Source organism: Trichosurus vulpecula, chromosome 4 (genome assembly GCF_011100635.1).
Source record: "Trichosurus vulpecula isolate mTriVul1 chromosome 4, mTriVul1.pri, whole genome shotgun sequence".
NCBI classification, from domain to species: Eukaryota; Metazoa; Chordata; class Mammalia; order Diprotodontia; family Phalangeridae; genus Trichosurus; species Trichosurus vulpecula.
The window spans coordinates 119,235,788-119,249,228 of NC_050576.1; the positions used below are offsets into that span (position 1 = coordinate 119,235,788).

Sequence of the window (13,441 nt, forward strand, 5' to 3'; positions counted from 1 at the left end):
AATATTAAGTCATTAACTAATCAAGACATATAAGACATACAGAACAACTTTAAAACAGTTTTGAAGAATAGTACAATAGGATGGATACCATTTATTACATGACAAATTCAAGGGAATATAGTAAAAATATTAATCTTTATCTAACAAATGCAGATTCAATGCAATCCTAATATGCTCTTTAATGGAATTTATGTTATAACTTAATCATGAAATTCATACAGAAAAGTTGTATAGGTTAAATATAAAAATTATTTTTAAAACTATGTATAATACACCAAGTTTTTATTCCTAGAAATAGAAAAATAAGAAAATTGATTTCCGGGAACCCAGAAATGGAACCTAAAGTAAATAAGAAGTTGTATTTGATAAAGTCATGCTTTAAAAACATTTAAAATCATCATTCAGTTTTTAAACACTGCTGGGAAAATATGACAGCCAGATTCAATTACAGCTAAAGAAATTATTATATATGAATGTGTAGTGAGACTGTCCCCCCCATACATGGCATGGGGGTGTCACGTGTGTGACTCAGAGGGAGAACAGAAGAGATACATATCTAGACCCTTCTCTCTCTACGCTTTGCTAAGGGAGACTTTGGTTCCTGCCAGGAGGGGAAGCAAGAGGTGAGGGCCTGAGGCCACCACTCCACTCTCCTCAAAGACAAGAGTAATGAGCTAGAATTATATGTCTACTCTCTTATCTTATTAGTCTACTGCTCAACACAAAGAAAGTCCCAGATCTCACCCAAAGAGAAATTCCCCAAAATCACTAGGGTAGCTAGATGAAAATAATGCCATGATAAAGTTTTACATGCTGAATTTTCAGAATCTTTTTTTTTTCCTTTCAGCAACCTAAAGTTGAAGCTAGTGGAAGCTTTTCTTGAAGCTAGAAGCCAGAAACATTTAGAGACTCATGAGCCCAAAGAGGTCAAAGAACTTGAAGAAACTAGAGAACCTCCAAAGACTGAAGAGACTGAAATTCTTTTCTGTCTTACTCTTATCAACTCCTCCCCACTTCAAGCAAGCTGGGGTATTGATCTCAACCAATGAGGAGAAAGTAACATACAAATGGGCTTTGGGGCTTGAGTTATAAATATTATGAATTATAATTACATCATAAGGAACAACAAATATGAATTTAGAGAAACCTGGGAAAACTTACAAACTATTTATCTAAATGGTCAAAGGATATGAACAGGCAGTTTTCAGATGAAATCAAAGCTATCTATAGGCATATGAAGACATGCTCGAAATCACTTTTGATTAGAGAAATGCAAATTAAAACAACTCTGAGATACAACCTCATACCTATTAGATTGGCTAATATGATGAAAAAGGAAAACGATAAATGTTGAAGAGGATGTGGGAAAATTGGGACACTAATGCACTGTTGGTGGAGTTGTGCACTGACCCAACCATTCCAGAGAACAATCTGGAACTATGCCTAAAGGGCAACCAAACTGCAGACCCTTTGATCCAGTAATACCACTGATAGGTCTGTATCCCAAAGAGATCACAAAAAAAGGGGGAAAAGGCAGCCCTTTTTATGGCGGCAAAATATTGGAAATCGAGGGCGTGCCCATCAATTGGGGAATGGCTGAAGAAGCTGCTGTATATGAATGTAATGGAATACAATTCTACAATAAGAAATGATGAACAGGCAGATTTCAGAAAAACTTAGAAAGGCTTGTACAAACTGATATAAAGTGAAATGAGCAGAACCAGGAAAACATTGTACACAGTTATCAGCAGCATCATGTGATGATCAACTATGAATAACTCAGCTCTTCTCAGCAACACAATGATCCAAGATAAGTACAAAGGACTCAGGAAGGAAAATCCTATTCACATCCAGATGAAGAATTGAGGAACTCTGAATGTAGATCAAAACAAACTTTTTTCATTTACTTCATTTTTTAAAAAATTTTTTCCTTTTGATCTGTTTTTTCCTTTCACAACAGTGACCGGTATGGAAATACGTTTTACATGATAGTGCATACATAACCTATATCAAATTGTCCACTGTTTTAAGAAGACAGGAGGGGTGGGGAGAAGGGAGAAAAACTCAGGAGTCAAAATCTTGCAAAAATGAATGCTAAAAATTGTCTTGACATATAATTGGTAAAAAATAAAATGTTATTATTTATTTTTAAAAGGGAAAAGAAAAAGAAAAAAAAAACTACTTATCTAGCCATAACCAGACTTCCAGTCTGGTGTTTCCAATCACCTTTGGATATCTCAAATGGAACGTTCATTAGACATCTTAAATTGAATATATCCAAAACTGAACTAATTATCTTTCCCCCTGAACTTTCCTATTACAGTTGAGGGCACCACCATCTTTCCAGTTGCTGAGGCTCTTTACTTAGGTGTAATTGTCAGCTCCTCAGTATCTCTTATCCTTTACATAGAATCTGTTGTTAAGAACTTTTGATTTAGCCTTTGTATTGTCTCTTGAACACATCTCCTTTTTTCCTCTAATACTGTCACCACTCTGGTGTAGGCCTTCATCAATTTATACTTTACCTATTGCAGCAGGCTACTGGTGGGTCTGCTTGCTTCAAGTCTCTCCACACACCAATCCATCCTCTATTCATCTGCCAGTTGATTTTTCTAAAGCTCTGCTTAGATCATGTCTGCCTTATACTCAATAAACTCCAGTGGCTCCCCATATCCTCTGGGATCAAATACGAAATCTTCTGTTTGGCACTCAAAGTCCTTCATACTCCCTCATCCCCCTTCTGGTCTTCTTATACCTTACATCATCCCACACAGCTACACAGCATAGTGCTTGGCCTATGGTAGGTGCTTGGTGAATGTCTTAACGCTATTAATAAAGCAAAGAAAGCAAAGTCAAGAGAATGATATATACAATGACCAAAATAATGTAAAGCCATCAGAATTTAGATTAATATAATGATTAGTCTTAATTCCAGAGTACTCATGATAAAACATTTTCTCTCCCAGTAGTAGAAAGGTGGTGTTCTATCGGTATAGTCATACATGGTTAAAGTGCCAAGTCTATTATACAAAATTTTTTATTGTAAGGGTAGGTTCTATGCAAATTGACGGTATGGGGAAATGACAATTATTTTGTAAAAGTATTAATAATATATTAAAATTAAAAATTAAATGTATACATAGTTCAAAAATGAGTTAGAACCATAATTCATACCATAACTAGATTGGTAATCCAAATACTAAAATGGGGCAGGGGGGAAGAAAAGGAATGTTTCAACAAAGGAGGGAAAAGACATTTTTATCAAAAAAAAGAAGAAATTATTGGCAATAAATGGTATAGTAAACAGGGTATTGGATTTGGAGGCAAGAAGACATAAGTTCAGGCACTTGTGACCTCAGGTTAGTCACTTAATCACTGTGTGTCTCAGTTTTCTCATCTGTAAATTAAGGGAGTTGGACTAGTTGGACTGAGATTCCTTCCAGTTCTAAATCTGTGATCCTATGATATTGCAAGTAAGTCAAAATAAAAGGAATGTCCCCAAAGAGAAAACAAAAAGATTAAAGAAAAAAATTGCTTTATAAATTAAAGGATGATGTTCAAAAATCTCAAGAATTGATCTCTCTCTCTCTCTCTCTCTCTCTCTCTCTCTCTCTCTCTCTCTCTCTCCCTCCCTGTGTGTGTATATATATATATGTATATATATATATATATACACATATGTATGTATGTATCAAGAAATGATATATATCATAACCTCCTATGGAGCAAAAGACTTGAACAATCTTTGGAAACAAACTATTATATTTACATGAAGAGATAGTCAAATTCTCTAATAATCTCAGAATAGATATTAAGAGAATCTTAAAATCCAACCTTATATATACCACAATGACAAAAGTAGCAAAAGATGGCAAAAGACAAATCAATGATAGAAATAGACATTCTAATATATCATTCATAAGAATATAGAGACGATAACTTTTTGGGGAATGGTGACATGACAGAGTAAGTGTTACAATGCTAATCACTATCTTTGACTTAGCAATTACATTACTGGGACTTTATCATAAAACTATTATACAAAGGGAAAATAGCCTACTTATGCAAAAATACTAACAGTGTGTTTATTCATCATGGCATAACTCTAGTACAAACTATTTGTTTAATGACTACAATATGGTTAAAAAAATTGTGGCATATTAGAACAATGGAATTGTGGCATTAAGAAATCCTCAATAAATATAAAGAATGCAAGAAAATATGGGAGTCCTTCTAAAGCCTTCAAGTACAAAACAGACATTCCCCATCATAGAAGGAGTTTGAAGCTTGAATAGCTCAACTGTATAAGAAAGGGGCAGCAAGACAATGGATTTGCCTTTGTGCAAATCTGAATTACTACTTTTAAACCAGCTACTCATCTACAGAAGAGCCCCAAAGGAACCTGGGAAGTGAAACTGACTGAATTTGGACTGATTATCCTACTGTAAGATAGAGTGCCGTATTTAGGAAAGAGACATTTGAGCCAGGAAAGATTGTCAGGAGAGGTGAGTTAGGCCTCTTTCAACTCCTTCCTGGAAATAACACACATCAGAGCCTGATTCTGAGGTAGTCAAAGGGAAGAGAATTCTGCCATTGCTAAATTAAGAGTACTTGCTATAGCTGAAAGATCATTGCAGTACTCTAGATGAAAAGAGAATTGCAATACTTCAGCTGAAGAGGATGCAGCTAGTGGATGAAGGTAGGGGAAAAATACAGTCCCCAATATGAAAGTTGTTAGTTCATGGACTCCAGAGGATTGACTCATTCAGCAGAGTGACAAAGAAATAATTCATTTTTATATTGCAATCTTGCACGTTCTTCTTAGGCCATAAAATTTAAAGAAAAGATAGATCCATAATCCCATACTTCTTTCAATGTCATAAAAGCTGAACAAACTTAAACAGAGTCATAAGCTCATAAATCCCCTAAGAATACAAACCTAATCAAACAAACTCTATAGGTAAATTAAGTCAGGTTACAGATTAAATTACATTTAATTTAGCCTGTTTGAGGAGGAGGATTTACATGTAGCCAAGGAGTCAGGGACAGTTGAGAATCTTCCTCTGGTTTCTTATTTAAGGAAGGAGGAGGAAAAGGAGGAGGGGAGGACAAGAAGGAGGAGAAGGAGAAGAAATAGTAGAACTGACAAACTTGAATTGGCATGTTGGGTCCCTGGAGGGCAGCTACTGCTACTCATAGATTATTGTTTGTCATTTGTTCTCAAAGAGGACCAATGACTTGCCAGTGAATTGGATGTAAGTGAGGCAGAGCTGTGCAAAGTCATCAGTCTCACTATCTCCTCCAGTATCATCAGAGTCCAGTGGCAAGACAAAAGTCCATATAAAACTTATGTTTATACTATAGTCTACTAAATGCATAATAGTGATATATCTAAAAATGTATATACCTTAATTTTAAAACGTTGCTAAAAACTGCTAACCATCATCCAAGCCTTCAGTGAGTCATAATCTTTTTGTTGGTAGAAGGTCTTGCCTTGATGTTGATGGCTGCTGAAGGCTCAGGGTGGGGTTTGCTAAAGGTTGGTGTGGGTGGTTATGGCAATTTCTCAACACAAACGACATTTGTTGATTAAGTTTGTCTTCTTATATGGGTGAGGTTTGTAGCACCCCAAAACAGTTATAATAGTAAGGTCAAAGATCACTGATCACAGATCACCATAATAGACATAATAATAATGAAAAAGTTTGAGAATTACCAAAATGTGACACAGAGACACAATGTGAGCACATGCTTTTAGAAAAATGGCATTGATAGACTTGCTTGATGCAGGGTTGGCACAAACCTTCAATTTGCAAAATAAACAAACAAACAAAACCAATATCTGTGAAGCTCAATAAAGCAAAGGGCAATAAAATGACATATGCCTGTACGTGAAATAATTGAAAATATTTGATAGCCTCCTAATGGAAGGAAGTATTCAGGATAAAAAAAAAATAGAAGAGGGCCCAAGGCAGGGGCCATGGCATCCAAAAGAATAGAATTGGCAAGGAAAGAAAAGGTAGTCAACGATACCTCATTTATAAGGGAAAAAAAGGTCCTAGTATAGTTTCATTATAAACTCTTCAGTTCAATAGTAAAACTGAGACAAATAATCTAAAATTGATATATAATGAACTCAATTTAAATAACAAAATAGTTAAATTTACACGTATAACTAATTAGACTTCTAATAAGTATTTGACATTGATGTCTATAACATTTTATCTTTTATCCTTCCCCTGATGTTCCCTTCCATTTTCTTTTTCCTGGGCCTTCTTCTCATCCCTCTCTATACTATTTCCCTTGGTAATTTCATCACGTCCCATGCATTCAATTATTATCTCTGTGCAGAAGATTCCCAGATCAATTTAGCCAGCCCCCATCTCTTTCTTGACCTTCAGGCTTGAATCTCCAACTGCTTCATGGACATCTTGAACTGGATAACCCATGGGTATCTGAAACTGAACATGTCCCAACCTGATCTCATTGCCTTTCTCCTCAAATAATCCGATCTTCCAAATTTCCCTATTATTGTCAAGAAGACAGTCACCCAGGGGGTCATCCTCATTCTGTTTCACTACTATCCAATCAGTTGTCAAGGCCTGTCAATTTTAGTTTTGTGACACCTCTCAAACACATACCTGTCTCTCTTTTGACACTGCCAACACCACCACCACCCTGGCACAGGCCTTCATCACCTCATGACTCCAGTACTGAAATAGACCTCTTGTTGGTCTCTCAACTTCAAGAATCTCTGCATTTCAGCCTCTCTATAATCTCCAGGATCAAAAACAAACTACCCTGTTCATCATTCAAAGTCCTTCATAGTGAATACCTCCACCCCTTCCACCTTACTCCCCTTCATAGTCTCTGTGATGCATGGACACTGGCTTTATTGCTATTCCTTGAACAAGTTACTCTATTTCCTGACTCTGGATACTTTCATCGGCTTTCTCCCATGTCTAGAATATTCTTGCTCCTTATCTCTGCCTCTTGGCTTCCCTGACTTCCTTATAGTCCCAGCTAAGATCTACCTTCTCTGGAAGGCATCCCTTCCCCCCACCCCCCAAGTAATTTTTTTTAGTTGTGTCCAACTCTTCATGACCCCTTTGGGCGTTGTGATGATTAACATAATTTTGAGAGACATAGTTTCTGGGCAAATTAATTATTTACTAATAAATTAATTAATAAAATAAATTATAAATATAATGTAATATAAATATAAATGAATACATAATTATATTTATATAACTAATATGATTATATATAGATTTACATATATAAAAATATATAATGTATAAATGTGTTATATATTTATAAACATATAAATAATTAATAAATTAGTTTTTTGTGAATATTAATAATTAATAATATTGTTAATAATTAATAAGCAAATTATTAATAAAAGGATGGTCATTCGGCCATCTCTCTTAGACCAAAAACAATCATGGTGGCAGACTCACAGTTCACATACCCTTCAAAGGGTAGCAATCAACTCTGATTGGATTACACAATGGAAGGTGAGGTATATTAAAATGAGAGTGACATCATGTCACCCTTGGAAACTATTTCCAAACCAGATCACCCACAGCTTTGGGCTATCTATTCAAAGAATACCCCACCCAAGTCCAGCCAAGCAGAACAAAACAGCTTTCACCAGGGTTGGGTCTTGAACAAGAAAGTTGGTCCAATCTCATTCTCAGCAAGATAAGTTTAATAGACTGAACTTTTAAAATCGGGACTTTGGAAGAAGGGGAGAGCTCTGAATCTCCCCAGATTATTGGTTATTAATAATTATTTTTCTCAGGTTTTCTTGGCAAAGATACTGGAGTGGTTTGCCATTTCCCTTTTCAGCTCATTTTACAGATGAGGAAACTGAGGCAAACAGGGTGAAGTGACTTGCCCAGAGTCATACAGCTAGTAAGTCTCTGAAGCTGTATTTGAACTCTGATCTTCCTGACTCCAGACCTAATACTTTATCCACTGCACCACCTACTTGCCTCTTAAATGAAGTACCTTCCCTCCATTGATTTCTTCAATTTATCCTGTATATAGCTTATTTTCACTTACTTGTTTACTTGTCAACTCTCCCAGATTGTGAGGTCCTTGAAAGCAGGGACTAGTTCCTTTCTTTGGATCCCTAGCACTTAGCATAATGCCAATACCTGGCACTTAGTAGGTACTTAATAAATGTTTATTGACTGACTGGTTGACTTGTCTATGCTTATGTTACTGGATATATTTTCCTATTAAATTGTCATAGTCAATGTGCATACTGATTTCCTGTTTCTATTTTCTTCACTATTAATTTAAAGGGTCATAGATTTAGAGTTATGGATTTTAGAAATCATCTAGGCTAACCTCTTAATTTCACAAATAAGGAAAATTAGGCCTAGAGAGGTTAAATGACTTGTCTAAAACAATATAAATATTAAGAAACATCTGAGATTCAAACCCAGGTCCATTGACTCTAAATTCAGTGAATTCCAATCTAATTCGTTATTCTATTATCACCTGGCTAGTCATTTTCCCAATTATTAGAGATATTGCTTCTAGTTTTCAAAATTACAAATAAATTTCCCACAAATATCTTTAAACAGATAAAAAAAAATTTCTTTTTGATAACATTCTTAGAGTGCATTTCCAATAATGAGATTATTAGGTCAAAGGATTGGCATATAGTAAACACTTATTTTTTCATTTTTATAGTTCTTTCAGCATATTAACATATTGTTCTGCAAAGATTCTGCTAATTTTTAATTCAAAAGGCAATGTAAACATGTTTCTGCTTCTTTACAATCCTACCTGCATGCATTTTGTCTTATTTTTGTTTAATTCTACCAAATGAATTTCGTAAATTTTGAAAATTTACCTGTTTTAAATGATAGTGAAAACTATTGTTAAGTGAAGCAACCTGGTGTAGTGGAAATAACAATGAACACGAAGTGAAAAGACACTGGTTTAAGTCTTTGATGTCATTTAGTAGCTGATCTTTAGTCTGTTACTTATTCTGTTTCCTCATTTTCTAAATCTGTAAAATGGAGATAATGATGACTCTACTTTGCGGAGTTATTAAGAGACTCAAATGAGATAATGCATAGCCCTAAGTGATGTATACTTTATTATTTTTACTAATAGTTGCCCAAAGATATGGATTTCGATCTACCATTACTGAGTTATTGTGAAGATATCATAATAAAGGGGAAAAAAGCATCCTTTTTCTTTTGTTTATTAGTTTCTTTATGTAACCAAACTTCCAATTTTTGATGGGACTGGAGTTTTAAGGCTGCAGATAGATGTACTACATGCAGAGTGAAGAATTATTAAGCTGTTTCTACCTTAAATCTACTTTCATGAAATTTCCCAGATATAGATCTGGAAAAGATGAGGTGTATTTGGGGGAGGGGGGGGGAGCTAGGTGGTGCAGTGAGAAGGCCCTGGAGTCAGAAGGACCTGAGTTCAAATCCAACCTCAGATACTTGACACACTTACTAGCTATGTGACCTTGGGAAGTCACTTAACCTCAATTGCCCTGCCTTCCCACCTCCAAAAAAAAAAAAGATGATGTGTATTTAACAGATACACTTATTTAAATGGTTTGTGGTCTTTAAAATTAATTTTCTATTCATGATGATAATTTTCATATTTTGGTTAATATGGAGAAATTTTTCAGACTGATACTACAGCGAGTGTATGAACCAAAGTCTGGCATTACCAAATACCATACTTATTTGATTTGCAGGATTTTCTTATGTGCTATCTCCCCCATTATAAAGTGAGCTTTCTTGTGAGAGGGGACTTGACAGCAGGGTCTTGCCTTTTCATTTAGTACATTGCTTTAGTAAAAACTTAAAAAATGTTTCATTCATTCAAGTCACTCACTTTTTTGGGCTATGGTTTCCTGATTATTAAAACAAAAGTGCCTGACCAGATCATCTCTAACTTCCCTTCTTGCTTTAAATACTAACTGGCAGCTCGCAGATTGACTTCAAATCCTTGATTAAATAGAAAGCTTTTTGGGAATAGGCTCAGAATTTTGCTGATCTATACTATGAAAACTAGATTGCTACATCACTATAAACCTAGTGAGTGCTCAATATAATGTTTGCTGATTGATTGTCAACCAGCAAATACTTTTAAAAAGGTAAAACAAATCTTGACACTGTACTAGATAGAATTCAAAAGTGTAATATTTGCAGAATATCTTAGTAGAGAAACAGTATTGCTTATACCAGAGTCTGTGCATACTATAATATTGGCGAGCTCCAAGTTCATGACATTAAGATCTAAAAGTTGACTGTTGTTGAATTAATGTAGCATAGTAGATAGAGGTCAGCATTTGGGGACCTCTTGGTGCAAGCTCTCCTTCTACCACATAAATTGTGTAACCAATTTGGTAAAATAAGAACAATTCTTGGTAGTGTCTCCCTCACAGGACTGTTTTAAGGCTCAACTGTGATTGTATGACTAACGTGTTTCACAAACTTTAAAATGCTATATAAGATGTAAGCTATTATTGTGGTCCTATGAGTCATTGTACCCTTGAGAACAAAAACTGAACAGTGCATTTCCTTAATTCCTGTTTGTTTATAGTAACTATTGTACAAACTACATTATTAGCTGACATTTAAACTAGCTTTAAAGTTTGCAAAGCATTTTCCCAACTCCAATACAATGCTGAAGTAGATATTGAAGATATAATTATATCCATTTAGTTTTTGGTCACCCAAGGTGTTAAGATGCATGGCTTGAATCTAGGTACCCAAATGCAGGACTCTATCCATTTAGCAACACTGACTCAACAGGCTGCTCTTTGAAGAAGCTTAGCGTCCTTGGAAGTGTCATTGGAATGACCTTGGAAGGCTCAGCTGAAACAAACATCCACAGACTGGAATAGGCAACAAAGTTCCTTGATCTAAGATACTCTACAGATACTGACAGACTACTGAGTATATAGTTCTCATGATTTGTTTTCTCTTAACTGAGGGTCCATCAGCTTAAATTTTTTTTTTGATATTGTATTTCAGTAATCCCCTGGGTAATCTGAAGTATTTAAAAACATTATTCTGAGAAGGGATTGATAGGTTTCACCAACTGCTGAAGGGGTTTGCAACAACAACAACAAAAAGTTAAGGACTATTCTCCGGAAATACTTGCCATTTGTCAATCAACCAGCAAATATTATAGTGTCTCACAAATTTTATTGCGGTTTTAAGCTATTAAAGCTTAGAGGTTCATGAACTTTAAAAAAAAATTGATAACTATTCCAATAATTGGTTCCCTTTGACCTACTACAGCTTAAAACTGCACTAAGACTTTTGGGGACACGCTCTATTAAGCACTCCTTGAGTTTATTAGTCCAGGATTTTCACAGTAATGATCAGAAAGATCCAATCCCCAGATATCTTTCAATTGAATAAAAGATTGAGTAAATATATGAACTACTGTACAAGGAATTAAAAACCCCAAATTCCTCATATAAACTATGGACAAAGTCATATTTTGGTCAAATTTCCATTCACTTTTTTTGGCCACTTTTCTGGGCAGATGGTATTTGTTTGTCAGGAAAAGCTGCCTGAAGGAGGTTGGGAGTAAGAGGTAATTTGCCCCTAAATTGCTTTCGGTCTTTGGGAGGTGTTGGTTCTGAGAATCCGTGGTATTGCTTGTGTGTGTACGCGCACGTGTCTTGGGAAGTAGGTAGGAAGGTGTACACACATACACATACACACTGAGGGATGGCTATAAGAGGAAGGGAAGGAATCCTGTTTGGATCCGGGCCTGTGGGGAGCACGTTCCCTCATCCTTCCTCCCAGCCCACTCCCTTAGCACAGCGCCCTCCCTGTCAGCCCGGGAAACTCTGTCCGGGCGGGTGCTCGCCGCTCCCTCCACTCTCCGAGGCTGCAGCAGCCCACGGTCCGCGGCTGCGGTATTTTGTCCCGTGCGGTGACCCCTCCTTCCCAGCGGGCGGAGGCAGCGGCGGCGGCCGCGGTTCGGTGGGAGGTGGAGGCGCCGCGGCCTGGGCCCCGCGGGGCAGCTGGGAGGCCGCTGGAGGGGGCGGCCCGGGCCGCCGTGGCCTTGGGGCTGTAGGGGCGGGGGGTTGGAGTCGCCGGGGAGCCCGCGAGTCCCGCCGCCGCCCCCTCCTCGTTCTCTGGCTGCTGGGAAGGGGGGCAGGCTCGGCGAGCCTCTCCCCTCCCCCGCTTTCCGGCCACCATCGGCTCCGCCGCCGCCCCGCTGGCCCTCCAGCCGGCTCCCGCTCCTGCTCCCGCCCCGGGCTCGGCGGCCCTGGCTGGAGGAGGAGCCGGAGGAGGAGGACGCCGCTCCCGGCCGGAGCCGCCGGAGATGGCCGGGGGAAACGGCAGCGGCTTCGCCTCAGCGGCTGCGGCGGCCGGCAGCGGCGAGATCGTCCAGCTCAACGTCGGGGGGACCAGGTGAGCTGCGGGGGCGGGGGAGGAGGAGGTCGGGGTTCCCGGCGCACCCCAGGCTGAGCTGGCTGTTCACAGGTGGGTGAGGAAGGCGGCGGCTCGTCCAGGTGGAAGATGGCTGTGCAGCCGGGAGCCCCCATCCCCCACTGGGGGCTTGCTCCCCAGTGCTGGGGCGCTCCCTCCCTCTTGGGGAAAAGAAGGGCGTTGGGAGTGCCGCTCTCCTGGGGAGCCAGGCGTCTCTCCCCTTCTCAAACCTGGTGGGAAACCTGGAGCATCAAGTTAGATAAGACTTGGGGGTGGGGAGGGAGGGTGAGAAACAGAGTTGAGTCGTGGGCATGGCTGTTACAGCAGAAGGTCTCACCATCCCCTTTGATTATCTTCTTCCCACTTTACTTCTAAAACGAATACAGCCTTCCTCCTCCTTTCCTTGGAGGCTTCTGTCTGGGATGCCGAATACTGTAATTGGAGTGCATTGTGTGACTTAAATCAGGTCTTAGTTGCAACCTTACTGTATTTATCAGTTTGAAGGAATTGTGTGCAGATGTTAGGGTAAGACGGTAGATCCTGAGTGCATCCTGAGTGGTTTGGTCACAAGACTATTTTGATTGGAAAATGAAAAATGGGAGTGATAAAAAGAGTTTGGTGCCTTTTCCTACCCCGCCCTCGTTCTTCCCACCACCCCAATCTCGCAACCCACCTCCTTTGCCGCGGGCTCTTTTTTCTAACTTGTTGAGAGACCGGGAGTGGGGCGAGAGGGGGAGGGGTGTGTTGAAAGGACCTTAATTTTTGTGCAGTGCTCTTTTATATTTTATGAGCCACTTGTCTCAGAAAGAGTGTGCCAGGTCTGTGCGAAGGAAGGGCATAATTAAGTTAATGAAGCGTGGTAGGAGCCAAATAGCCAAAGCTTCTAGGATAATATACTTTATAATGCTCAACCCAAGATAAGTTGCAAGGCCTGAGAGATCTCTTTTGAATCATATTAGAACATGCTTTGAAATAAAATGACATTTTGGCCTGGA

At 38.6% G+C, this 13,441-nt stretch overlaps 1 protein-coding gene across 2 annotated transcripts in view; it reads left to right on the forward strand.

The window, feature by feature from the left end:
• The first annotated feature begins 12,018 nt into the window (after positions 1-12,018).
• KCTD3 (potassium channel tetramerization domain containing 3) overlaps positions 12,019-13,441 on the forward strand; it is an 81,016-nt gene continuing 79,593 nt past the window's right edge. Inside the window, exon 1 of one of the 2 annotated variants that reach the window (XM_036756060.1) lies at positions 12,019-12,428. In XM_036756060.1, coding sequence (XP_036611955.1) covers positions 12,340-12,428 — 89 coding nt within the window. In that variant the 5' untranslated portion in view covers positions 12,019-12,339. The remainder of the gene's footprint in view (positions 12,429-13,441) is intronic. The other variant, XM_036756061.1, reaches the window with a different exon arrangement.